The following is a 24,566-nucleotide window of genomic DNA, read 5'->3' as shown; positions in this document are numbered from 1 at the left end:
AATTTTGTACTGATAGGATAAAGTAGCAAACTCGAAGTCGAAAGCAATGAAAATGCACGACAGAACAAGTCCAAATAAAATAATGAACTTTTGTTGCCACATATTCTGACGGACTTACATTCACCACTATAATTTAATGAAATTCCTATAATTCTTTCTAGATACAAAATCTTATTCCAAACAAAGCGTTGTGCTCAGAAGTAACAAGGTTCGTAAAAAAATGAGTGAAAACTTCATAGAAAAAGGCCATATAACAATATTATTCCTTTTACTGTCAGCCCAAAAATCTACTTGCACGACGTGATGATCTATCTACCTTTTGTCATCCATCACTGAGATGTAAATTTGGTATGTTTAATACACTGACTTGTTTTTGACACAACCAAAGTCAACAATTTCAAGCACTGACTTGTTGTGACTTGGTAATACCATGGAGGTGGGTAAGAATACCGGTGGATCAAATCTGCACCAAAAGCTATCAATCTGGGCGTGGCAACAAAAAGCTAAAGCCAGAGTTTTCACGAATTAGAGGCGGGGGCTCTATATCTGCGATATCTATCTGCTCCATTGATTTCGATATGTCATCAACAGAAAACGGAATGCTGCACCAAATAGATGCTTTCATATGGTTAATGTTACAATATCACGATATAAATTTGCAAATAAGAATACAAGCTTCTCAAACTGGTATTCAAGTCAATTTGGATAAACTTTTCAACAAAATACTTGTAAGTGTAAAATATAAAATGAATGTATAATAAATTAAACTTCCTACATAAAATCAACTTATGCAACTATCACTAATAAAAAAATATATATCAACACTAATAATAAAAAAAATTTAATTACTCATCTAGTCCCTATAGTTTTCAAACTTATCTTTTTTAGTCCCTATAGTTAATAAGTGAATTTATTAGTCTCTGAAGTCTAATAAGTGAATTTTTTAGTCCCTGAAATTTACATTTTAATTCTTTGGTCCCTCCCATTAAATTTTTTTAACTCCATTAGTTAAAGAATTTTAACAGTAGGGACCTTTTGAAAATTAAAATATAAACTTTAAGAACTAATAAATCCACTTATTATCTATAGGGACTAAAAGGGATAAGTTTAAAAACTATAGAAACTAAATGCGTAATTAAACCTAAAAAAAAAACTTATGCAACTATAATTTTTCAGAAGCTCCCTTGTCCAAATTGTTCATAAGCACCAGTAAATTTATCAAAACTTGGCATTATTGCCTTTGAAAAATAATAATAGTAGGGTTTCTTAATTAAAAAATTCCCACAAGTTAATCCAAACTAGGCATTGGTCTTCACTTACATGTCCAGATTAGCATATTGTGGAACTTGATTTTTTCTTTTTCTATAACTTTTTTGGAAAGAATTTTTTTTTCCTGAATATAGCTTTCCCATGCTTTTTGTCTCAGGACACAACAATGTAATCTTGAAATGGGTTTAGTCCAATGAATGTGGTAGTAAGCTTGGTAGGTTATATAGAAACATGACAAAGCTGCCTATATTCTGTGTGAGCGTGTGCGTGTTATTCTGGGAAAGTCAGGGATCACAAATTTGAGAAGAATAAAAGTCAGGGATCACAAACTGAAAACAGCCCTGAACCTCTAAGGATTGCCACAGGCTTATTTCAGTTTTTATGTTTATTCTGTATTTGGTTGTCATGCATCATAGTTAAACAGTTAAACTAATTAGTAAGAATTATTCGGTTGAAGCACCCAATAAAATGTGAGTGAACTTAACTATTTGCAAGAATATTAAATATAATAGGACAATTATCACATGAGCTATCATGATATCTGGCTGACCTTGAATCATCATCCAACAGGAAAGAATTACTAACTGCATTATTTGAATCTTCAGTCATCAACACTCTCATATTGGATATTACCTAGATGAAAACATTAATATGGCAGAGCTCAGCATAGTTTTTCTGCACATCTTATATTTGAAGTTATCATACTGCTTTCTAACATGGAGAGTTTAAGTAAAACTTTTATGTAAAAACTTACATCGGAGGACACACTATGCGTTCCGTATTTGTCATCCCAATACATGGTGCTTATCCGATATAGCTGCTGTATACTAAGGACCTGTACACAGAGACAGAATGGTAACTATTCTAAATAGCAAATCTTTCAATGAAAAAGATTTCTCCTACTTACTGGGCACAGGTCATGGCTTATTTCATCCAATGTTTTCTTTGGTTTCTGATGTATGACCTACACAAAGGAAAAAATCAGTTCTTCATATTTTCTTATCTAGGACCATTAGGGGAAAAAATAGTGTCAGATGTTATGTAGCCAAAAATAGATAGATACCAGAAATCCAATAGCTTGTCTAATATGTTTGAGCTCATCCCAGGCTGAACCTGCATACTGCAATTTTTTTTTTTTTTTTTTGGAGAAGAGAGGGTTAGTATATGTGCCTATTAAAAGAACTGAAGAGAATAACAACAGCAGTGCAAAGTTAATACACCTCATCAGTTGCCTTATAACACCAATGCTCCAATTCAGCCAAACCAGCTTTGACATATTCTCCATTACTAAATGAGCAGCACTCCCGTCTTAAAAGAAGACTGTAACAAAAAAAATTGAGATGATTACAATGAGACTTCCAATTTACAGAACAGAAGACAGCCCTTAAAACGGAATATTAGAAGTGCAGAACAAACCAACCTATTGAATAATTGTACATTGATGAAAGAAAAAATTTGTGTGAACACCTTACGAACTAAAAATGGAGGAACCTGCCAAAATTAAGCCAAAGTTGGAGAAATCACAACATTACAACACTAAATAAATGGAAACATAACAACTAGCCAAAGAAAGGCAAATAAAATAATTTGGAAGAATATAATATGAAGACCTTTCTGAGGTTTGGCCAAATTATGTAGATCAACCTTTTCGTTCTCAAATTTATAGAAACCCCCCATATTTAATTATTAATATAAATCCCCCTTTATTTAAAACCAAAATAAAGAAAATATATGTAACTTGAGAATCAATAAGGGAAGTCATGTAATTTTATTAAATTTCGATAGAAGTGTATACATGATTTATTACAACAATATATTTAATGTAAATGATCCAAAAATATATGTAAAGAGCCAGAATTGTTATTGACACATATTGCAATACGGAGGCAAAAACATAGAAAGAAAGAAGCCAAAAGAGATTATACTAACATGATTTTCTTTCAACGCATTTAGAAAGTTTCCTAAGCTCTTCACTATTCCCTGCCAGTGAGCAATCAAAGCGCGTTGGGCTTCGGGGTTTGCAACTGAACGTGATGATCCCTTAACAAGGCTTGCTCTGGATGTTCTCGGTGCCTATCTCGTCACATACCAAATAACAGTGACGTTTTAAATGAATGAATTTCTATGAAAATGTATAAATTGGAAAAAAAAAATTGATCATTTTTAAAAAGCATACATAATAGACCAGCTTGTAGAATCCTACTAAAGATTAATGAATAAATTGTCATACCTGGATGCATAATCCAAGCAAGGGAGAAATTTCTTTCTTCAAATTATCACGAATCATTCCATATATCTTTTCCACATATGCTGTAAGCTGTTGTTTGAACAGCAGAGCTGGGTACTTGGCCTCAACTTGTCTTAATGTATCTACTCCTCTGCTTGTGTTACCATTGATTAGGGAAACATTGACTCCAGCTGGTGCTCCACGGAAACTCTGGGAAAAAAGGGGAACTTGCTTATCTGAAGAATAAAAGATTTTCATTGGGAATTAATTTGTTCATATCAGAAGCTATGCTTTACTTGAGTCATCCTCCCAAACAGGGTTGCTGAAGAACGATGGCGTTGTGGAGCCATTCCAGCAGCACCACTAGCCTTGAGTGTGCGCTGGAGTAACAAGAGAAGTGTAGAGGCATTGGATAACCAATAAGCCAAGACATCATTGTTATCCTGGGTCTGAAATCCAAATTGAAATATATCAGCAACTTGAAAGTATGACGCTAAGAAAGAGGTGTAAGAAAAAGAGACTACTAGCATGAGGAAGTTGCATTTTTCAGACCTCAATTGCATGGCCAATAGTTTGGATGATACGGTCAAAAACACTAGTACGCTCAACTTCAAATGATCTCCAGTGCAAGAGGCATTTGTATATGATAAAGGCAGCAATTGGTCTGTTCCCAGCAAAGCCTAGATGTTGCGCAATACATCTAATGAGTAACTCTTGATTCTCCTGTTGTTTTTCATTTAGTGACTTTTGTGGTTTATCGTCCAAGCCGTCAGAGGGTTCCCTCCGGTGCATTGATTTGCTGTGCATTTCCTGATTAGGCTATTAGGTGACCAAGAAAGAGTCAAATCCATATAGACATATCCAAAAGCAATAATTAAGAGTATAAAATAATAGATTTAGTTACCAGAGTTGTCTTTGCTTCCTGTACAATATGACCACTTTCAGTTCTCTGTTGACAGACAAAAAACTCCTTTAAACCAATGTCAAGAATTATATTGTTTTCATGCATATAATATTCATTATTGAGGATTACCTGGATAATTGATCTTGAACGTCCTGAAAGGAACTTATTAGGTGCCATGGACACAGCTTGTTGACGTAGAACCTGATTCTCCGATTCTAAATTAGTGATCTTCTCCTCTAGCCTAATCATAGAATCATGAGATTTCAGTCAACCATCTCAGTGAGCTAAGAGCAGGCATAATATGATGAAATTTTGAATTAGCTATAAATTATTGAGATGTCAAAAGAAGATAAAGAAAGATAAAGTTTTAACAGCTAGCCAATGATATTATCACACATTTCAAGAGAAAGAAAGTCTCTACAACAAGGAATTTGGCACAGAAGTTTACACAAGTCATCCAATATTTTCAAAGCAGGTCATTGTTGATTTAAGGGTGACCCAGTGGCCAGTGCACTAGGCTCCCACCACCAAGTAGGGTCTGGGATAGTAAATGTACACCGCTTTTTTTTTGGTGAATCGTAAATGTACACAGCTGTAACTCCATAAGCAGAGAGACTGTTTCCAAGATTTGTACTAGTGACCTCTTGGTTACAACTTACAAGTAACAACCTTAACATTGTGACAAGGCTCTCCCTTGCAAGACATCATTGATTATCACGGGAAAACAATTACATCAGGACATACTTTTCATTATTTACATATTACCTAGTCAATGATTCTTGAAGCTGACGTGTCTTCTTCTCTGTGTCCTCTAGTTTTTTACCTCTTTCTTCGCTACAAACTTGGGTTTCGTTGTATTTTCTTTCAAAGTCATCAGCTTTCTGTTTCTCTGACTTGAGTGAAGTCTGTGTTGATACAGCCAAGGCAAAATCACTTAAGATGAGCTAAGGTGCATAAGTTGATTTTAACTTTAAGAGAATTTTAATTCATTTTATCTTCTCATTTTCTTCTCTTATAAGTACTCAAGAATAAATTTATCCAAGATAGGCCATAGTTCTGTTTACAAGCTAGGTTACATAACTGGATACATGTTGTCCAGAAAAAAATACTATTTAAATAACTTCTTCACATTGAAATTTTTTATGGTCCTCAATCTGATATACCAAATTCCATATCTGTTGTCTTTTTTTTCACCTTTACGAACTAATCAATGAAGGAAAAGAGGCTACAAAATTAATGTACCATTCTAAGAATGATATAGGTCATATATTAGTGAAAGAAATATTGTCATAAAAGCTATCAATTTTAAAAGAAGCATTTTATATAGAAAGAGACGCATCTTTGAAATAAGTTCACCTAATAGGAGATTTGGTCTTGTATGACTGAACTTTCTTACCTTTAGGCTCTCAACTTCAGCGTTCAGTTTCTCGATCTTCTGTGTATCTTCAACAATAACCTGTGTTTCTTTAATGACAGGAGGTGCTTCTTCAACAACTTTCTTCGCATTCTCTCGCTCTTTGATGAGCAGAGCATTAGTTTCTTCAAATTTGTTCTGCATCTCCTGCAATAAATTCTGCACTTTTGCTATCTCCTGTGCTTTGGATTCTTCCAGATTGGTCTGTACATGATTCCACATGGCTTACTTTAGGCCTTACCAGTTGAGAGGATATTTAATAACTTGCAAACATTGGTCTTTTAACCTTCTGTTTATTTCTTAATTGTGCAAAAATGTTTTTCAAAATGCATGGTTGTGTAAGAGATCAGAACAACAAAATCCTTCCAAATTATTTTATCCACAAAACATGTATCTTACCCTTAAACCTTTTTCTAGTTGGAGACGCCAAGTGAGTTCCTCCACTCGTTTTTCTAGTTTATCCTTTGCTTCTTGAAGGGCACCAGTTTCTCTTGCAGCCTAAAGCAAATGGAAACATATGTCAACTTAGAAAAAAACAGAAAGATAAAATGAAACCAGGAAAACAAAATTAAAAAAGTGAGGTTCAAGCTACTTATATATTACAGAATGAGTCAGGTACAAGCCACTTAATCAGTTGGATCAAGGTGGGGTTAGTTTTAGATTTGATCCATCATACCACTAAAAAGGAAAGAAACATCAAAGAAAGAGAAATATTGCATGACTATCAATTTAGGCCATTCTGGATGCAATATTCTATTTTGTAGTTTTCTCCAAGGTTTATTTTGTATCTACTTCATTTCTTTCAAAATAAAGATATGGTAGTGGTTTAAGAAATCAAAATAAAAAGGGAAGATTTTTTTGTCTTCTGTTATCACAAGTGAAAAATTAAAGCCAATTGCAATCTTTGCAAATCAGAAGAGAATTTTAAGTTCTTCTATTGTTTTTCCCTTCATGAAGATAATGATGATGATGAAACAAAAAATATGAATATTGTTTGTATATATGTATGATTTGAAACTCAATTCTACAATTAAAAAAATTATCAAATAGTATCTTTTGCCTTTTGTGCCATAAGTTATGTAGGATGAATGTGTTACATCTTTTGTCATCTATTTCTTAAGGATCTACTTAATGTATAAGAATCATGGTAAACATAGAAACATACCATTTTCAGTTTCCTAAGTTCTTTCCTGGCTATGCGCCCCCTCCATCTGCATTGTGTAACTATTGCACCTTTCTTAAGCCTCTTATGATATAAGGCAGCTTTGTGGCACTGCCACCGAGCCTGCAATTTTTTGAGAGGGAATTTGAAATACTGAATACTGATTTCCCTAGAGGATAATCCAAATCATATAGTACTTGACCAAAACCTGAATAATAATGGAAGCTTTAGTTTGCTTCTTAAATCTGAATTTCTTGCGGGCAGCAACGGCCCTTATAGCTGTTTGCAGTGTAAGTGCTGACACATGAAGTTCTTTATAGGCTTTCCTAGATTCATATCTGCGTACATTCTTTTGAATTTTCCTAGCAGCAGCCTCCCTTCTCAAGTGCTCATAGAGTTTACATGCAAGTCTTCCTACAGATAATATATCATATATCTTAATATAGAAAAAGGAGAGTTATTAAGTAATGAGATCTCCTACAGATCTGAGATACATTATTCTAACCAGGGAAGTCATGCTCTATGAAAACTTGACAGCATACTCTAATCAGGTTATTTCACTTTTGAAAAACTTTACCTCTCCACCGAGACTGCACATATATGCTCTTCTTTCGCAATGCAAGATAATGTTTACGAGCTTGATGAGTTCGTACGCACCGTTGGATAACTTTTGCTGCATTACCAAGTACTTGAGCTCTCCGTGCATCTAGTTCAGCCATCTGACCTGCTCTCAAGAATACCTTTGTTTTTCCAATCTACAACATTTGAAGCCAACCAAATGAATTTTGTGAACATATGAGCACGGCATAAATATTATACACATATGCAAGTTATAAGACCATACAAGTTCCCTGTTGATATTAGATCATTAAGTCTGAAAGAGCTGTTATAAATTCATGCTGCAATGTGCATGGGTTATAGTTGTTGCTAAGGCCTTAAGAGCTTTATAACAGAGTTATGGACAACTGAGCAAGAACACGAGCAATAATTATGCTGGTGAAATATTTCAAATTACCTGATATCCATGAAGCCCCATCTTTTCCAGAATCTTTTGGCAACCAGCCTTTTCATCACAGCTACTCACAGGTGAAAATTTTGACATATTAGCACCATCCCCAAGTTTGGTACGAAATATTTGAGCATATCAAGCCAAAACTTTTCTTCCTCCCAGGCATAGAAGATAAACTAAAAGAGTGCTTACTTTGCTTCCATGGCCTCTGTAGCAAGGATGCCAAATCTGTTTATAAATTCAAAGAAAGCACGGCGAGTAGGGTAGCCAGCACAACTGATTCTGATTGCCTCCAAAACACCCTATAGGAACAAGAGTTAGGAACAGCTGAAGAAGGGGTGAAGACTTGATGAAACTATGAATATACTTTTGTATAAACCATCTTCCAAAGAATGAAATAAAGGAAGAACATAAAAGCATACTCACACCACAGCGAAGTTGTTGCATAATATTGACATTCTCAAAAATTGCAGGCTTAAGTTGGTTGTTTGGTTTCACACATCTAATGTAATGGGGTTCTGTAGAATTTAATGTCTCCATCAGGCTTTGTAGTTGTAGCTGCACCATTCAAAATTTCATTAGCTTCTTGATTGTAAGAATGCAGTTCAGTTTTTGTAGGTTGTGAGGTGAGCTTGTTCATATATTCATTATTTGAATTTTTAGTCAAAGTCCTAAAGTTTACCAATAAAGACTTGAAAAAGAATGATACCTTAAAACGAGAACCAATTGAAGAAAATTTGGAAGATTTTGATGTCTCTTCTGGAAGTGGAGGAAAAAGGCCAGATACAAAATAACATTTGGAAGCACTCAATAAATCTTGATGTTCAGGAACCACATAATCCTTGTTTTTGTCTAAGAATTGGTCAGACTGGTATAATACCTGCAGATTTAGGAGGGTAAATTTGAATAAGCAAAGATATCGCATTTAAGCAGCAGCTAATGCTATGAGATTAGTCGTACCTCCCCAGCATAATGAGCAATTGTGAAATCTGTTCGAGACAGTTTTGGCTTAATAAAGCGCTTGTGATTCTTAAATGTTTGATAAAGCTTATTTGCAAATGTTTCATGAGTTGACTTCGGAAACATGCTGAAAGACAAAGGGAGAGGGTAAAGGCAAGAACGATGGACATAGATTCAGTATGTTATGTAACAAGTATTAGACTAAGAAAGTTGCAGATGAAAAACTGTGTTCTCCATTGGAGAATTCTGCATTAAATAATGCTCATACAATTTGATTTCTACATTTGTGCATTAAATAGCCAATCTGCAATAAATGCTATCCTACAGTTGGAATAACTAATTAAGTATATAATTATAGCTGCATAATAATGTAAGATCTGTTGTTTTGAATGGCCAACAAATGTGTCAATAATAACAAATATTCTACAATTTGTGCCAATTAATAACTAATATTTTGCTAATCAATTCCATTGACACCCCCCCTCAAATTGATGTTGGTAAGTCTAAAGGCATCAATTTGCTGATTAGGAAATTATTGCGCTGACGTGTCAAGGATTTTGTGAGAATATCAACAAGTTGAACAAATGTAGAAACATGAGGCAAGGTGATAACTCGATGGTCATACACCTCCCGGATTGAGTGACAATCAACCTCTATGTCCTTTCTTTCATAGTAAACAAGATTTGTGGCAATTTGAATGGCACTTGTATTGTCAGTATGCATTGGAGTTGGTTTTGCTTGCGAAAAACCAAGCTCTGAAAGGAGACCACGTAACCAAATAATCTCTCAGCATGAAGTAGACATGGTGCAGTATTCTGCTTCAGTGGATGATTTGGAGACTGAGTCTTGTTTATTGCATTTCCAAGAGATTGGAGCTTTCCCGAAGAACATACACCAGCCAGTAGTGGATTTCCGTGTGTCTGGACATCCAGCCCAATCAGAATCACTGTATGCTTGAAGTTGTGTTGATGCACCAGTAGGGAAGAAAAGCCCACGACTAGAAGTACCAAGTAGATACTTAATAATATGGTGTACTGCTGAAAGATGCAAATGCCGATGAAATTGCATGAATTTGCTAACTGTGTGAACAACAAATGAGATGTTTGGTCTAGTGATGGTTAGGTAAATAAGACTTCCAACCAGCATACGATAGAAAGTTGGGTCTAGTAGAAGGTCACCATCTCGTCGCAATTTCAGATTAATTTCTATTGGAGTGTCAACAGGAACAGAATTAGTGAGACCAACTAATTGAATTAGATCTTGAATATATTTGTGTTGATTGACGAAAATGTCTTGCTATCGAAAGTGTACTTCTAATCCCAAGAAATAAGTGAATTGGCCAAGGTCTTTCATGCAGAAAGTTAAATGCAATAGTCTCTTGATTGTATTGATAGCCTCTTGATCAGATCCGGTGATCACAATATCGTCCACATAAACAAGAAGTATGACAATTACTTTTAAGCTCCTTTGTATGAAAAGTGACAGATCATACTAGCTTTGTATGAAGGAAAAACCAAGTAGTGTTGTGCGAAACTTTTCAAACCATATTCTCGGTGCCTATTGGTGAAACTTTTCAAACCACTAGCGGTAGAAGGACCAGCCGCAGCAGTAAAGGCTGTTTCAATTTTCCTTGGTGATCTTATGGGGCATTCTTTAATGATATGGTCATCCTTTTTGCAGTAATTGCAAAACTTTTTAGGACAGTGTGAAGCAAAATGTCCAAGTTCTTTGCAATAGAAGCATTGGATAGCACTCAAGTCTCGACGTTTAGGTTTTCTTTGTGCAGCATATGCAACTGGAAAAGAGTCAGATTTTTGTTGTTCAATGGATGCTTAAGTTAGGAGACGTTGTTTTTCACAAAGAAGCTGATTGAGCTCTATTCATGAGATTGGACCAAATACCCTCAAAGTACGATCTCAATTCCATAAGAAATTGATCTCTTTTTGTAGTCTCATGAACTTGTTGCACTGCAATTTGACCTTCATTTGACAAATCTTCATAGACAATGTTAGTGTATTCAGTCCAACGATTCATGAATTGAGAATAGAATTCAAAATTTGAGAGACTATCCTATTGAAATATGGCAATTTCATGTTCCAGCTAGAACCTTCTAGCAGTATTATTCTGGTTATAAATCTTCTTGAGATAGGCCCACATCTTCTTGGCTGCAGTGCTGAATGGTCAGAGATTGAGAACAATATGAGGATCAACAAAGCCTATGATCCATGCCATGACTTGGCCATCCTTGACTTCCCACGCAGCATATTCGTTCGGCTGGTTTTCTTTGTTAGGAGCAGAACTAGTGCCATCAACATGACCCCAAAGGTTCTTACCTTTGACAAATATCTGGAACTGGAATGCCCAGGCAAAATGATTTTTGCCATTAAGGCAAATGAATAAGACATCATACTTGTCACTAGACATAAGGTTAAGGGGAAAAAAAAGGTAATCACGAGAGAGAAATCACAAAAGAACAAGGAGCAAGAACTGGATAGTCTTGCAAAACCAAGAGGCCAGGAATTTTGGACAGAACTATGATAGGATTGCAACCTAGACTAATACCATATTAGCTAAGAAAGTTGCAGATGAAAAATTTATGTGTTCTCCTGTGGAGAATTCTGCTTTAAATAGTGCTCATACAATTTGATTTCTACATCTATGCATTAAATAGTCAATTTGCAATAAATGTTATCCTAAAGCTGGGATCACTAATTAAGGAGATAATTACAGTTGTATAATCATGTAAGATATGTAGTTTTGAATGACCAGCAAATTTGTGCCAATAATAACAAATATTCTGCAATTTGTGTCAATTAATAACTAATATTCTGCTAATCAATTCCATTGACAACAAGGAGCTTTGGATTTGAAGAAACCAGACAAAAACTAGATCATGTCTACTTTTACCAACCTAAAGTAGATGTAGAAAGTTAAAATCATCAAGCAAGCTGTGAAAAGGAAGTAGTTCATGGGAAAAATAACAATTATTTACCAAGCTTCATCGAGGAGAGCAATGATTCCTCCAGGTTTCTGCAAAAGCAAAATCAATGTAAAAGAATAGTACAAGAACAAAAGGCAGAAAAAGCCTAACTAGGGATTGAATTAGGCTGTAAAATGGGCCCAAAATAATAACTTGGTGGAAGACTACTCACTACTCAGAAATGGAACTTGCTTGATTGTAAATTTATATTCATCTAAAACCCAAAATATCAGATTGTGTATATTAGACACAATAAAGGTCTTGTGGTTCAATTCCAAAAGAAGCAAGAATTAAACTCATTAATCAATTTTATTTTCATCACAAGTTCCTGTTCCCCTGCTTCTCTTCCTTTCTACATGTATGTAGTTGTTCTGTATTTTTTGTCAACCTGGGAGGATTGGGATCAATTGAAAATTCATTATTAATAGGCAGGGTATAGTCACACTAAATAGACTGTGGGATGAACCTATATTGGATGATTAAAAACAACAGCAATGTAAATATCATCTTTAAGCATATCAAACGCACACTACCTTTCAGTTTCATTAAGGTTTTGACCATCTATGTTGAAGGCTTCCAACTAAAAATGAATAAATTATACTCAATTCCTTGAAGAAAGTAGGAAAAAGGAGAGAAAGAAAACCTTCTCAATAAGGTCCAAAACATCTTGGTTGTCAACAAATTCAATGTAGCTCCAGTTGATCTGCTCCTTTGTATATTCTTCTTGTTCCATTTTAAACACGTGCTGAAATTCATCATCACCATCATATTAATAATGGAAATAGCAAACAAACTTGAAGTGCATAATTTGTTCTTAGACTTTGCCTGATTGAAATGTTGCTGCAACTTCTCATTTGTGAAATTAATGCAAAATTGCTCAAAACTGCAGAGCATGACAAACTGAAAATAAGTTACAAAAGATTGAAACTTGAGAATAAGTAGAAGTAGTTGCTTTCAATATCTCCAGTAATGCCCTCTTGTGGACATACTTATGGATATATATGTTTATTCTTCAAAACTATATATTACCTGTTAGATTTAAAGCTTTCGAAACCATAGATATCAAGGACCCCAATCAAAGATTTAGAATTGGGGTCTTGTCCAATGGAATTATTAATCTTGTCCACCAACCTGTTAGTAAACACATAAATGATCCAGGAATAAAAATCAGAACCCTGTATCCTCATATTCAATATTTGTGACACTAATTAGAGATTTTAAAGGTCTTTAAAATGAATTTGTTTCCATTTTTAGTATCTTACCAGTCAAATAGCCGAGAATAGATTGTTTTTGCTAATCCATCTCTACTGATTGCTGCACTTTGGGGGTCAAGGCTCCGTTTTATAACTTCTTCAGGGGTGATCATGACACGCTTACATAATGCGTCTTCCAAGGCATCAGCATCACACCTGATCCAATATTGACAATTATCTTAAGGAAACTATAAATCATACAGACATGAGTAATAATACAACAATGCCCATACATGAGAAGCTCAGCAGTTGTTTTCAGGTGGAATTTGGATTTGTCATCTTTTGGAACTGATGAATCAATGTCTTTTCCCTTGGTAAATTCAATATTACCAATATGAAGAATTGAAGCAACAACTCTGAAAATGGCTTCCTGAGAACAAGACAGCAGGGCAAAACAGAGAGGGAGAGAACAATCATTCTATATTCTAGCAAGAAAAAAGCTGGCTGCATTCATACTTGTGGAAGAAATACCTGATCTTTTTGGCTTATCCCAACAATATCCATAGCTCTCCGGGTGGCAAGATATTCACGAGCATCACTTACATCAGCCAGTTCATAGCATTTTGACTGGTTAAGGTAGTGAAATGATCTAGGATTTCCTAATTTGTATTTCTCAATTTCCTGTTAGCAGAATTTTCAATGAGTTCATATAATTAAAAGAATCAATAATAAGTAGATCGTAGCCAGAAATCCACCTCCTGTGGTGCAGCACAAAGAAGATAAAAGCAATGGTAGTTCCTTTCAGGATCATTAATTTGGCAAACCCGAGATCTCTCTAGAAGATATGTTCGGATGGCTGCTCCTGATATTCTTCCACTTTTATCGAATTGGATCTCAACAAATTTACCAAAACGGCTGCACCATTAACACTAGGAGAATTTGAAACCAACTCTTTGGTATTAGCTTAGACATTAAGTATCATGTAGCAGTTTATGTTAGCAAAAAGAGAAATTCCTTTTTGGAATGAAAATTTGATAAAGAAAGACATCATTCTAACTGCCCTTCTTAATATCGGAATGACTTTTGACAATATAATGTGCTATTAAGTTAATGAAATGAAACAAAACTGGAAACAAAGTTAATCTATAATTTCAGACTAGCGGTAAGAATGAAGCACAAGGAATTCTTTGTTGCCCACATGTCAGGAAGACTTATAAAAAGTTAACTTACATACCAGAAATCATAGAGAATAAAACCCACAGAATCCTTTATTTACCACATATAAGAGAGACTCACCTAGAATTGTTATTCCTGACAGTTTTAGCATTCCCAAATGCTTCCAGTACTGGATTTGACTGCACTCAGATCAGTTAATAAAGAAATCTTGAATGAGTTCATATTAAAAGATAAGAAAATGGAATGTTATTCATTGGGAGGGGGGCGGGAATTCTGTTAGAATTCAAAAATAAGTGTAATTAATTGGATCATACTTCAAGAACTTGTTGCTCAACTGTTCGCCCTTCAGTACCAGCCCTACCACCTAAGAAGGCAAGGTATTGCATAAGCATTTTTGTAGTTTCAGTTTTCCCAGCTCCACTTTCCCCACTGACTAGAATTGAATTGCTTTTCTTTTCGTTAATCATCGCCCTGATATTAATAAAATCATCAATTTAATATTTGCTTCACTTAGAGAAATGAAACTTGGATCTTACGAAAAAATTAGGATTACCTATATGCAACATCAGCAACTGCAAACACATGAGGACTTAATTCTCCAAATGGTGCTCCCTTGTATTGTTGCATCATGTGCGCACCATAAATATGAGGTAGTCTTTGGAATGGATTTATTGCAATCAGAATATTTCCAGTATAAGTCTGCCAAAACAATAGGTAACAACTTTTTCACTGATAAAATATGCTGAATCTCATCTCATTAAAGGGAAGAAAGCCTTACATATATTTCATTCAATTCATATCTAGCTTTTAAGTTCTGCAGGACTCCAGGCTCGTGCAAATAGGAAAGTTTTGTCATATCATCCACTCCACCAGGAGGAGCTTCCATATCCTTAGGATATATTTTTGATAAATTTGCAACAACCTTAAAATAGCAATTACAGGTAAATAATTCAGATTTAATCTTTGGCTTAATAAGTTACTGCAACATTTTGCACATTTTCCAGTTAGCAATACATGCATGAGAAAGAACAAGTGCTGCATTAAGAAATGAAGTAAGCAATTAAAATAATAATTTGCTTACTGCAGAGTTTAATGAGTTAAGATAAAGCAGGAATACAATGAAGAAAGACAGTAGTAAATTTGTTCAAGACTCCAATGACCTCGACACTGGATTTTCAGGACAATAAACCTTAATTAAATAATTTTCTATAGATCATAATGATGACTTGAATCCCAAGCAGGGACATTCAATAATGAAAGAAAGAACTCTTGTTTACGGATCTCTTCCCTTTTTACTTTTTAGTGTTTTCTTTGTCCTTCTTTACTCATTCCATAATCTACTTGAAGCTCAGATACAGCTGACCAGCACTCCAGCAGTTCTTTTTCTTATTTTAGTTGATAACCATGTAAGTAGTTGCTATGTATATAAACCTAGGATGATCACAAAGGAGACTGGGGACAAAGCTAGAATAAATAAGATGGGGGACCTAATATGAAAATTACTTTATTGAAGGGGGCAAATTAATTTTGTTTTAGAAAAAAAGCTACATGGGAAGAAGAAAAAAAATTAAAGGGGAAAAAAAGGATGGGAACAATCCCCTCCTCCAAGCAACATTTCACATCCCCTAAATGAGAGGTAAATTATTACCAGTCATTATTATTTTATCTTTCTTCTGTATTAACTGTTGTCATACGATAAGCCTATGTCAAATGTTTAGCTATCCAACACAGTATGGATTGATTCTAGAATGAAAGTCTTATTTTTCAAGATAGGGTACTGCCCATCAATGACTACAGTTGGTCGTAAACCTATCAATCTTCTTCTCAAAAAGATTGGATATAAAAAGGCAAAAAATCTAATACTATAAAATAGGGAACCAAGTAACTGGCACTCTGACAGTCTACAAACCTTTTTTCCATTGGTAGCTTCAATTTCAGCATCCTTTCCATTTATTTTTAATACCTGTCCATCAATCCAAGATACCTCTGGGTCTTCAATCCAGACATGAGAACCCACAACAATATTCACTGGAGTACCCTGCAGATGGAGATATGGAATCATTATTTTTATTACAATGATCTATGTAAGATTTCATTAAGGTTCTGAATATGTATTTTTATATTATCTTGTCTTCAAGAAAAGCTAACAAGAATTGTACATAAGTTTGTCCCATGACATGCGTCTAGTAAGATCTATAAATTCCAAACTAAACTAAAACATGCCTAGTTAGACAGTGCCTGTAAATCTGTAATACTAACAGCCAAATAAAATAAATCAGAATGTTTTACCATAATTCTCAGGAATATTGGCCTACCAACCAACTGGATACCACATTGTAGAAAAATCAGTTTAATCACAGTTTGCTGCTGCATGGCAAGATATCATATTTCTTTCCTAATACATCCTTTTCTAATGTATTATTGACTGAGAGATATTTTGAGTTTTTGAATCTTGAAAAAATTGCAAATACCACATGAAATCAGGATCTACAAGACTACAAGTATACTGATGCTCTTCAAAAGTGGAAGTTCATGTATAAGTATAAACAAATGCGAGTCACAACCCACAACTCAGGACTCTGAGCTCAATATTGTTTTGAAACTTGATATGCCTACTAAATCTATATTTCTTCTACCCATTGCTAAAATCCATCCACTCTATATACAGAACGAACCAAGTGTGGTTTGTCTGCTTTGCATTTCATGATTCATCACTTTCTGTTTCATAATTTATCCACTGTTGGCATCATTATTCTCTGACAATGCTGCCTGAGTTGCCCAACTTAATTTGAATGCCACATCTCCCAAATAAATCATTTGCTTTTAGATTTGAACAAAACTTGGATACAGTTCCTTCGGTGTTTTTAACGTTGTTCTCCAATTAGAATTGGAGTTTCATCTCAATAATCCGTATACTAAATACTCCCCAACATTAAATGTCACCATAGACTCCCAAGGTAAAACTCCAATTCTGATTTGAGAACAACCCCAAAAGCACCTAAGGAACTGCATATAAGTTTTGTCGGATTGATTTTACCAGTGAACTCCAATCCCTTTTCCCATACTCCTCCGAAATTCCAATGCGCATTGATCATGGAGGAGGGTCACTACATAAAACAGCTGTGTGTGCATTACAAAGAATCACTTGACTTCAAAGTATGATGATCCCTAACAACTTCTCTCCAGTATCCAGTTCATAGTTTCATTCAATCTTTCACGTAAGTATTTTCAATTCCAACGCACGTAATTGCGTAAACGAGATCTTATTATTATTTTGAATGGAAAAAGATAAAAATAACAAGAGGCTTCCATTGATTGTGCAAGCGACTATACAGAAAGAAAATCGCATCGCATAATAAATAAATACAAAAAGTAAAGTGAAAATGGCGAGAGAAACGTACCATTATTGCGGTGTAAAGTGGGAGGTGAGGGAGACCTCAACGAGAAGGTTCATAAAGAGAAGAAAATGAGTTAGGGATCTGATGGGAGCGTTATTGCTGAGATTTGAATGAAAGGCGTTAAGAAAGTGGGAAAATGGTGTGAAAGTGAGATGACAGGAACGACGACATTGATTAGTTTTTGGGGGAAGATGAACAGAGAGGGAAATGGAAGAAGTGAGCAAGGGTTTGGATCCATGAAGAGACATTCTTCGCCACGCCCTTCAACTTCGGCACCTTCTTCTTCTTCCCTTTGCTTTCGCGCCAACTCGTGGCTCCTAATTAACTATGTGTCTAACGGAATTTCTTCTCACTCCCCTCCCTGGTGTTTTAAATGTTTTAAATATCCATATATTATTTTTTCTAAACTAAAATGTAAATATACAAAAGTTGGAATTTCTTCATTATAAAGTCACAATGTTCCGGAATTTGGATGAGTCAGAACCTACGTGTATAATGTCTATCCAATAAAAAATGGACACGTATAGGCTCTTTCTCTTTCTCTTGGGCACGATTGAAGGTCGAAGGCGACAGTCAGGGAAAGAAATTCCGACGATGGGAGAAGCGGAGGAAGGAAGAAATTCGTACAAGGAGGAGGAAATAAAAAAGAGCAAGGGGGAAAAGAAACAGAACGACACCGATCTCCTTTTTTTTTCTATTTCGCTTTCCTCTCTCTCGATCTCCTTTGTTTATTTGATGTTCATTTGTGTTTTCTGTTATGTGCGCTGTCTGTGGTGACGGGTAAGGGGAGGAGAAGCGGTGGCGGTGTTGCGTGGTTTATGGTGATGGATTGATGACGACTCGTCCGAGTCGACTCATTGGCTCACTCGGATGAGGGAGGGACAAGGGAGAGAAGCAAGGTGCAGAGCTCAGTGAGCTTGATGCGGAAGAGGAAGACGCGGCGGAGGAAGAAGGTTTCAGGCGGCGGCGGCAGCGGTAGCGGTAGCGGCTCCTCGTCTCCGCTGGAGAACGATGAGGTGGCGATAGTATTTGATCTGAGTTTATTATTGTGTTTGATGGTGTTAGGGAAGACTGAAGAGGCTTCGATTCTGGCATATTTTATTTTCTTTAGCTTTGAAATATCTACCATATAAATTATATATGTGTCACATTTTTTAGATACAATTTAAGCTACATATGTTTAGAATAATGTGAGTTATGTGCACAGAACCATCAGATTCAAGCCTATGAGTTATGTTAACAAACGCAGAGCTCATGTCCTTTGTTTTTTCACGCGTTGCTTCTGTGTTTCGAAATTAATCATAATTGTGATGAAGTTTCTCATCAGGAATTTGTTTAAGTTTGTTTTTCTCTTGTGGAGGTTGTAGTTTGCTCACCAAATTACTACCATTGCCTAAAACGTGCCAAAAAACTTGTTGTTTCAGGAATTGAGTAGGAGGGTTTTGCAAGTTTCTTTATCTGGGTCTGTTATGGTGTTTGACGGTGATGGTACTGTGCTGTTATGGTGTTTGAAAAAAAAAATCTGCAATTTGTGACAGGTTTTTAAGCTTCACAAATTGTATTTTGATTTTTGCTTGTTTTTTTATTTTTTCTGCTATTTGTGAGGGTTGTAAAACCATCAAAAATTATATTTTAATATATAAATATTAAAAAATGTCATGTAGGTTTTAAGGTTTAGGTTCATATGAATCGGGATTTAACTTTCAACTAAAAAATAACATTATGATTTTATGAGGAAAAAAATATAGACAAAATTTTACAAAGATAAATCTAAACTTTGATATATTTAAAGAGGAAAAAATATATTTTTTATTTTTTTATAGCTACCTAATATTCAAGTTACTTTATATATATATATATATATATATATTTTAATTCGTCCATATATGTATGTATTCTCTAACTATTTTTATTTAGTTGGTAATTTGTTAAGTTGTAATAACTTTATTAAGTTGAGTGAATTTTATATAAGAAGTATGGACCATATCCATCAACTTTATTTATCTATTTTTTCCATGAGAAAAAAATTATAGAAGAAAAAAAACCCATTAATTTATATAAAAAAAAAACTAATCTAGTTAACTTCGTATAAAAGAAATAGATAATTTTTTTAACTTGATTGGATTAGAAATCATAAATGTTCATAAACTCGTTAGATTAGAAATTAATCTAATTTATGATATGATTATTTTTTACTTAAGAAAATTTTAAACAATGAATACTCATGAAATTTTACATGACCACATCAATCAGGTATCTTTGAACTTCGTGTAAAAAACTAAAAATTGTGGTGTTAATCATTATTAAAAACTTTTATGATTGTTTATTTACTATAGTTGAGAAGCTCAATAGCTATTAATGGAACATAAGCCTTTAATTGAGAAGCTCAATAACTAATAAACATTATTCTTTTACATATAGTCATGAACGTTGCTAGCTAATAATTTGCATACAAGAATATTTCAAAAAAAATTGTAAATAGGTATTATAAAAATATAATCACTTGAATTTTTTTTCTTTATTAACTATATTAAAATTGACATCTAAAAAATACTACTATCTTACATAAGAAGGATATCTTAATTTATATGATTTATATGCACATTTTTCTTTTGATTTAATAAATTAATTAGTCATATATAAATTCAAATATTTTTCTTTTGATTTATATTATTTAAAATTTGCTTAATTAAAAAATGAAAAGTGCTATGCAGTACCAACCACGAACTACCATGTTGCAAAATCAATAATCAATAATTATAGTTCGCAAAAGAGTTAACAATACGCTTTTTAACATATTCTAACACTTTTTATTAGTAAAATTTATTATAATCAACAAAATCTTGAAAGAGATTTAGGAAACAGAATGTGAATTTCAAAAAATTTAGTGGTTTTCAATTAATTTCATTCAATAAAAGAAAGAGTGTGTCCTTACCATTATTTCATAATGGGTTTAGCTTGTAATTGAACTTTGATGCATCAAACTCCTTAAAGCAGGAACATCGTCAAAATTACATCTGTCATCGTTCACCAAATAACCCTCTTGGCCAACAAGTGTGCATACAGAAACAGAACAGAAAGGGAAGGAACTTGTGACCCTGACATTTATGACTAGAACTTTACACAAGAAAAATAAAGCATGCATCATGTTACTTACTAGTTACTAGTACTACAGAAACGTTAAGGCAGTTTGCCTTTAGCACAAGATTAACAAACAAGATATCTAAGCAGCAACTTTTCCCTTTCCTCCTTCCCTTCCCTACTTAATCTCCATTGCCTAATTCTCATAATTCACTCAATAAACGGCTAAAGGCCAAGGAAACTTTTACCATTCTCCCTGGCTAGTTCAGTTTCCATCACCAGCAGCTTTCAGGTAATTAAGTGTCTCACCACCATCACCAGAGTGGCCACTAGAGTTTCCTCCTCTGCCTTCACCAGAGATTCCAATATCTTGCTTGCCACTACCAATGCGTACAAAGTCCGGAAACCCTCCTCCGGTTCCTATGGTTGCATTGCCTCCAACATTAGTGGCTTCACTTTGCAGCATGTGGAGGCCTTGACTTCCACTGGAGCTCATGCCAAGTTGGCTGTGCATGCCTTGCTGCTGTTGAAGCACTGAGAAAGGCTGTTGGGAGTACAGGAGCGAGGAGCGCGAAGCCATTAGCTGTTGTTGTGACATCTGCTGAGCCTGTTGAGCCTGCATGTAGTGTGCTCCCTGCTGCACAAGTCCACTAGAAGGATACTGTAGTGATATCCCCAAGAGTATGATGTTAAATGAAGCTTATGTTATGTATCATTGCAATATTTCATTGATTAAAATGTATCCAACATCTTCTCAAGTTAGTGCTTTCAAAGTGATTACTTGTATAGTTATAGTGATTACTATTATGAAAATAGGCATGTACCTGACCAGCCAATGGAGATGGTTGTGGTTGAGAATCAGCTATTGCAGCTAGGTACATGAGATTTCTCTGCAGCCTTGATTGGTTCCTGAAATAATGACAAGAGGATCATTATGATGTTTTAGGACCACAGCAAAAGGAACAGAAGAGGAGCGAGAATCTGATGCTAAGATGTTAAGGGCAAAATCCAATAATTGTTTCGGCTTTCTATCTCAAGGCAAGCAAGGAGAATTTTGATTTCTAGAAGAAACTTTTTCATACCCCCCCCCCCCCCCAAAGAAAAAAGTTAATCTATTATGAGCATCCTCTGTCGCCTTCCAACTGCATTGACAACAAAAAAATGAATGATGCAGTTACCAAAAAGGGTTACAACCTTTCTATGAATGATTGACCTTTCAATCAAACGGGATGTCAAATATACATACATAAAGCTACAACTTTTTTGCATCAAGTCATCATGTTTTGCAACTTTCCTTCATAATTGTATAAAACTATTGGTATCCAAATTTTTTAAGTACTGTAGACATGGATTACCTTTGATTTATCATTAGATTGACTGGTTGAGTAGTTTATAACAACAAACAGTAGAATTGCGTGTAAACTATCTGTTGAAATACAAGGTGAAGTCGTCCTATATTGGGTAGGAATGAAAAAGTTTAGCATCATATAAGTGAGAAAATAACTCATAAATTTAAGTCTTAAGATTTTGGATTAAACTATTGTGTTAGGTTCATTTGTATGTTCCAAAGGTATAGATCTCTCAGAAAACTAAAATTAAAATTCACGTTACAACAGGAATTGATATAAGTAATTTTGTAAGTTTTCTATACCTTACAGTTATTATATAACACTAAATCAGCCATATTATTCTTCTAAGTTCTCACACATTATTATATCACATAATGTGTATGGTGTAGCATATAGATATGATGATGATGGGATCAGGAAATTGTATGGTGTAGTATCGTGTCTAGTTGCCAAAGACATTCACCATTAGATGGAATCTAGATATGATCTGAAACTAGCATCAAAATGTCAATAACCCTTCCAACTAGCCACCAGAAGGGGTCATCACTGTTACCAAATTAAGATATGAAAAACAAAATTTTCAAAAGATGATGTTGCAATTAAGTCTAAATCTTACTCGGCACACTCGCTCAGCTTGCCAGAATTCTGGCTTTCAACAATCTTCAGAATCAAGGACTTGTTCTCATCCAGGTACTGCATGTAAAGAGAGAGAAAAATGGTTATATGAGAGATGCCTAGTAAATGTGAGGTGTGAAAAGCAACAAAAAGAAGGACTGTCTTCCCTTAAAAGTCACTATGATTCATGGTGATCTTAATAAATTTCAGAAAATATCTTCGTTGGTTGAAAATAGTCAAAAATATTTTAGGGTGTATTTTTTAAATGTATGTATGCAAAAAAAAAAAAGGATAAAAACAGTTGTATACCATAGTATAAGATTCATTAGTGTCAATTATTTATGTTCCAACAATGCAACCGAGATGAAAAATATTACTAGCATTTTCCGGCATGCAAATTCCTTCCTCTCATCTTACATTAATGTTAATGTGTGTCAGTGTCAGGAAGTAATCAAACCATTTATTCAACTTAAAATCCTTCAAAACTGTCCCCACACAATGGAGGAGTTAAACTAAAACACAGAAGCCAGACACGTACATGCCTGTACCAATCTACAAAAATTGCAAGGACAACACTTCCGAGAAGCTAGTAATAACTTCATACCCAACAACACTTTAATAACTCAATGAAACGAATAAAGAAAACAACAACACACCACCAAGTCTAAAAGTGGGGTGCCACCAGAACAGTGGATATGATGAAAGAAGAACCTTTTTAGTTGTTTTTCTCTGGAAAAAGTAATTAAAACAAAACACAAACTTAAGAAAGGGGCCCCAAGAAAGAGTCTAGTTAAGCTTAATAAATGCTGAGAAGAGGCCTGTGAAGTTATAAAGACAGGGATTTACGTTAATGAGATAATAGTCTGAAGAGAACAACAACACATGTTACGAAATTTCCAAAAAGCAAACAGAAAAAATAGAGAGAGCATTTGCGCGAACATCGCAGAAACTGACAAAGAATAAAAAGAGGAAGAGGGTATTATGATGGAGCGGTAAGTACTGCTAAAAGTGGCACAGTAAGACCCACAGAGCACAAGGGCGCAGAGACGAAAAAAAAAAAAGGTTCCCCTGAGCAGGGACATGAACGAACGCGAAGGAAAGTAGAATGAAAGAAGCGTGAATATGAAGAAGAAGAAGAAAGAAAAGGGTTGGAGAATGGATGAAGGAAGAAAGTAAAGGACCTGTTGAATGTGATCAGTGGTGACGTTGTTGGGGTAGTAGGCAGCCATCATGGGCTGCATCTGCATCAGGTGCTGCTGCATTTCTCGAACGCACTATGTATATATATATGACACTCACTCACTCACTCACTTGGTCGCTCGGAGCAGAACGGGAAACAGATGCCCCTGCCTGCAACGCAAGAGTGCAACTGCAAAAGAGAAACAAAACCCTCTGTTTTTTCTCTTTTCCCGCTTTTCCCTTCTCTTACAAATGATGCTACTACACCGAGAAAGATATTATTATTTATTGGACACGAGAGAGAGAGAATGGTGCTTGCTTTAGAGTTGAGGTTGAGGGAACCTTGTTTGATTTGGCTCTTTCTTCTCTGCAATGGGGTCCCTCTCTAGAACTGCGTGTCCTTTTTTCTCTCTCTCCAAAAAGTAGCTCACGTGATGGACGAGAGAGAGAAAGAGAATAATAAACTTAACACAAAAGATGTTGGAAACTAAAGACCATCTATAATGAAATAACTCTATAAAGTTATTTTTAATGGGATTCGTTTGTATACGTTATTTATTTTATTTTTTTCCAATATAAGTACTTTTAAGTACTAAATGTCTATAATGGAGTAACTTTCTTTGGATATTTCTAAGGTCTCAAAAAAAAAC

At 34.8% G+C, this 24,566-nt stretch overlaps 2 protein-coding genes across 2 annotated transcripts; both read right to left on the bottom strand.

The window, feature by feature from the left end:
- Positions 1-48: 48 nt before the first annotated feature.
- On the bottom strand, positions 49-18,876 carry LOC114369518 (myosin-11-like). Its single transcript, XM_028326753.1, has 38 exons — positions 17,696-18,876; positions 16,204-16,332; positions 15,073-15,216; positions 14,848-14,993; positions 14,609-14,765; positions 14,415-14,473; positions 13,874-14,033; positions 13,650-13,799; positions 13,412-13,548; positions 13,188-13,334; positions 12,955-13,056; positions 12,751-12,808; positions 12,569-12,670; positions 11,938-11,975; positions 8,946-9,072; positions 8,695-8,865; positions 8,412-8,543; positions 8,178-8,287; positions 7,992-8,052; positions 7,554-7,731; positions 7,185-7,390; positions 6,980-7,099; positions 6,214-6,312; positions 5,797-6,018; positions 5,166-5,305; positions 4,530-4,641; positions 4,401-4,445; positions 4,049-4,315; positions 3,793-3,945; positions 3,500-3,706; positions 3,199-3,342; positions 2,690-2,760; positions 2,490-2,589; positions 2,333-2,389; positions 2,177-2,233; positions 2,024-2,104; positions 1,820-1,902; positions 49-602 (listed from the first exon to the last, which is right to left on the bottom strand). Exons 1-38 carry the CDS (start codon positions 17,696-17,698, stop codon positions 479-481), a joined length of 4,599 nt encoding a protein of 1,532 aa, XP_028182554.1. The 5' UTR covers positions 17,699-18,876; the 3' UTR covers positions 49-478.
- A 1,756-nt stretch (positions 18,877-20,632) lies between these two features.
- LOC114369858 (GRF1-interacting factor 1-like) lies at positions 20,633-24,175 on the bottom strand. Its single transcript, XM_028327126.1, has 4 exons — positions 23,919-24,175; positions 22,739-22,815; positions 21,598-21,682; positions 20,633-21,434 (listed from the first exon to the last, which is right to left on the bottom strand). Exons 1-4 carry the CDS (start codon positions 23,997-23,999, stop codon positions 21,039-21,041), a joined length of 639 nt encoding a protein of 212 aa, XP_028182927.1. The 5' UTR covers positions 24,000-24,175; the 3' UTR covers positions 20,633-21,038.
- Positions 24,176-24,566: the final 391 nt, after the last annotated feature.

Source organism: Glycine soja, chromosome 10 (assembly GCF_004193775.1).
Source record: "Glycine soja cultivar W05 chromosome 10, ASM419377v2, whole genome shotgun sequence".
In the NCBI taxonomy this organism is placed as follows: domain Eukaryota; kingdom Viridiplantae; phylum Streptophyta; class Magnoliopsida; order Fabales; family Fabaceae; genus Glycine; species Glycine soja.
Note: the sequence above shows the minus strand (reverse complement) of the source record. Positions and strands in the feature narration are given on the sequence as shown.

Excerpts from the sequence above, each read along its gene's own strand:
- LOC114369518 (XM_028326753.1), bottom strand. Across the intron at positions 11,976-12,568 it reads TTTTGGACCTTATTGAGAAG|AAACCTGGAGGAATCATTGC; the intron begins GTTTTCTTTCTC and ends TTGCTTTTGCAG. Across the intron at positions 3,707-3,792 it reads TGTTTGGGAGGATGACTCAA|AGTTTCCGTGGAGCACCAGC; the intron begins GTAAAGCATAGC and ends CTTTTTTCCCAG.
- LOC114369858 (XM_028327126.1), bottom strand. The coding sequence starts at position 23,999 with ATGCAGCAGCACCTGATGCAGATGCAGCCCATGATGGCTGCCTACTAC. Across the intron at positions 21,683-22,738 it reads AAGCTGAGCGAGTGTGCCGA|GAACCAATCAAGGCTGCAGA; the intron begins GTAAGATTTAGA and ends TCATTATTTCAG. Across the intron at positions 21,435-21,597 it reads CATCTCCATTGGCTGGTCAG|TATCCTTCTAGTGGACTTGT; the intron begins GTACATGCCTAT and ends ATATCACTACAG.